Below are 2978 nucleotides of genomic sequence, written 5' to 3' on the forward strand. Positions count from 1 at the left end.
ATGCGGTTGCCGCATGCAGCAAAATTATATTTTTACTGGCTCTATGTCTATGTCTATGTATCTACATCACAAGTAGATTTCACAATCCAGTTTTAATTCTCCATAGCCATCTACAAGCTCATGGGTGAATTTGGATGATATAAAATGTCATTATGATTGGTCCATTGTGCCCAGTTGATTACCCCCTTTCACATCATTACAATTTTAAAACTATATCTTTGTAATAATATTCAAAGCAAAATTTATCAGTAAGTACAATCACAATATATACCATAAAGCAATTATATTATATTATCACCAACTAATTAATACTAATATAACGGGCATATGATTATGAGATACTCTAATCAAAGTCCCATCACAAGCTTTGGAAGAAAAGAATCGAATGATTCCATAAGAAAAAAAGCTTAAGAAAATACTATAAACTATTTCGCATTTTTAGCGAAAGCATATGATTAAATGGGAAACCTATATATAAATTATTTACACACACTTATTGAAGAAGAACTTTTGTGTTTATTATATTGATTAATAACTAACCTTAGAACGCGCAAATCACAAGCTCACATGCTGCTTCCTCTTAGTTCGTCCATTATATAAACAGACCCACACCACTTCTTCCTCCAAACACATTCCAAAACATCTCATTCCTCAATCTACAAACAAACAAAACAAAACAAAACTTCACTACCTATACTTCGATCAAAATCACCCAAAACCTTACTCTATTTTTACTACATATAATCTTGATTTGTTCAAATTCACCCCCTAAAAATGGAGAACTTGTTTAGGCTCATGGGAAGTGAAGATTTCTCCGACAGAAGACGGTGCATTTGGGTTAACGGTCCGGTAATCGTCGGAGCCGGGCCATCGGGTCTTGCCACAGCCGCTTGCCTCCGCGAGCAAGATGTTCCATTTGTGGTATTGGAGAGAGCAGATTGCATTGCTTCACTATGGCAGAAACGTACTTACGACAGAATCAAACTTCACTTACCAAAAAAAGTTTGTCAATTACCTAAAATGCCCTTCCCGGAAGACTACCCGGAATATCCAACAAAACGACAGTTCATCGATTACCTTGAGTCCTACGCAAACAAATTCGAAATTACTCCTCAGTTCAACGAGTGTGTTCAGTCTGCTCGGTACGACGAGACCAGTGGTCTTTGGCGCATCAAGACATCATCCTCGTCTTCCTCCGGGTCGGAGATGGAATACATCTGCCGGTGGCTAGTGGTGGCGACGGGAGAAAACGCGGAGAAAGTTGTACCAGAGATCGACGGGCTCAAAACAGAGTTCAACGGCGAGGTCATCCACTCATGTGAGTACAAATCCGGCGAGAAATACAGAGGAAAGAGTGTTCTTGTCGTCGGATGTGGAAACTCAGGCATGGAAGTCTCGCTTGATCTCGCAAATCACAATGCTAATGCCTCCATGGTTGTTCGTAGCTCAGTTCACGTGTTACCAAGAGAGGTTCTTGGCAAATCAAGTTTCGAAATCTCAATGATGTTGATGAAGTGGTTTCCTCTATGGCTAGTAGACAAGATTCTACTCATCCTCGCATGGCTGATTTTGGGAAACTTGACAAAGTATGGGCTAAAGAGACCCAATATGGGCCCAATGGAGCTCAAGGTTGTCACAGGGAAGACTCCAGTTCTTGACATTGGAGCTATGGAGAAAATCAAATCCGGTGAAGTAGAGATCGTTCCCGGAATCAGACGGTTTACTCGTAGCCATGTGGAGCTTGTAGACGGTCAGAGATTAGATCTTGACGCTGTGGTACTCGCCACGGGTTACCGTAGCAACGTACCTTCATGGCTCCAAGAAAACGATCTGTTTTCGAAAAACGGGTTCCCGAAATCGCCGTTTCCAAACGCATGGAAAGGGAAATCGGGACTTTACGCGGCCGGATTCACAAGGAAAGGATTGGCCGGAGCATCAGCAGACGCCGTTAACATCGCTCAAGACATTGGAAACGTGTGGAGAGAAGAGACCAAACGACAGAAAATGAGAACACGAGTGGGTCACCGCAGATGCATCTCAGTTGCTTAGGCCTCAAGTTAGGGCTGGCTTATTATACCATTTACATTATTCTAAAGGGATGGGGTAAGAGAAAAAAAAAAAAAAAAAAGTGTTCAATTTATTATTTCATTTTTTTTTGTAAACAAAAGTATCCAGACAAATAGATATACAAGAGAGCCCTCTCCTGAAGACCCAACGGTGTCGTTTTTTGAAGGCTGTATGGGCGTTTTGTATAACAAGGATGACGTGGCGTTTCTCTTCATCATTATTTCATTTTTTTTTCCCTCTTCTGTTTTTCAATTTTCATCTTTGTAATGGTTTTATGAAAGATACTTATAAGTTATAATAATAAAGGGTATTTTACTAAATGATTCACAATTTCACATTCGTAAGGTTTATCTCTCTTTTAAAAAAATTCTTTTACGGCAAACAATTTAATTATATCAAATCGAGAAACAAAACAATTTCATTCTGTTTTTGAGTTTTTTGTCTCCAAATTGGTCAAACTAATAAAAAGTATAACCAGAATTGTAAGTGAACGAATAGAAAAGAAATTTTAAGACCTTAGTTAAAACTTCACGAGATATCAGAGGCCCAAGTTTTGGCTCATTTAAAAAGCCCAAATAAATGTTGTAATAAAATTCAATAGGATAAATAAATATATTAGATAGATTCTATATAACTAGCTAGATTATATCCTACCAATACCACCATGCACTATTGATCGAATCCCTAAGTTTTCACAAACCCTTTTGGTATTGCAAAACCTTTTTACTATTAACGAGAAGAAGGTGAAGAAGACGATGGAGCATTGGGTCTATGGAAAAGTTTGGGATAGAGAAGGAAACCCAAAGAAGTCAACATGTGATGTGGAGGTAACTTCAGAGAAATTGAGTGCGGACTTTATATCGAGTCAAGAAGATAATTACAAACGTCGTCGTCGTTGCATCTATCTACAG

General features: G+C 38.7%; 1 protein-coding gene across 1 annotated transcript; it reads left to right on the forward strand.

Annotated features, from left to right (window-relative positions):
• On the forward strand, positions 488 to 2381 carry LOC104760565 (probable indole-3-pyruvate monooxygenase YUCCA5). The gene has a single exon (XM_010483506.2). It carries the CDS (start codon positions 775 to 777, stop codon positions 2047 to 2049), a length of 1275 nt encoding a protein of 424 aa, XP_010481808.1. The 5' UTR covers positions 488 to 774; the 3' UTR covers positions 2050 to 2381.

Source organism: Camelina sativa, chromosome 18, assembly GCF_000633955.1.
Source record: "Camelina sativa cultivar DH55 chromosome 18, Cs, whole genome shotgun sequence".
In the NCBI taxonomy this organism is placed as follows: Eukaryota; Viridiplantae; Streptophyta; class Magnoliopsida; order Brassicales; family Brassicaceae; genus Camelina; species Camelina sativa.

Bases quoted from the DNA above. Each gene is read 5' to 3' on its own strand.
- LOC104760565 (XM_010483506.2), top strand. From the start codon at position 775: ATGGAGAACTTGTTTAGGCTCATGGGAAGTGAAGATTTCTCCGACAGA.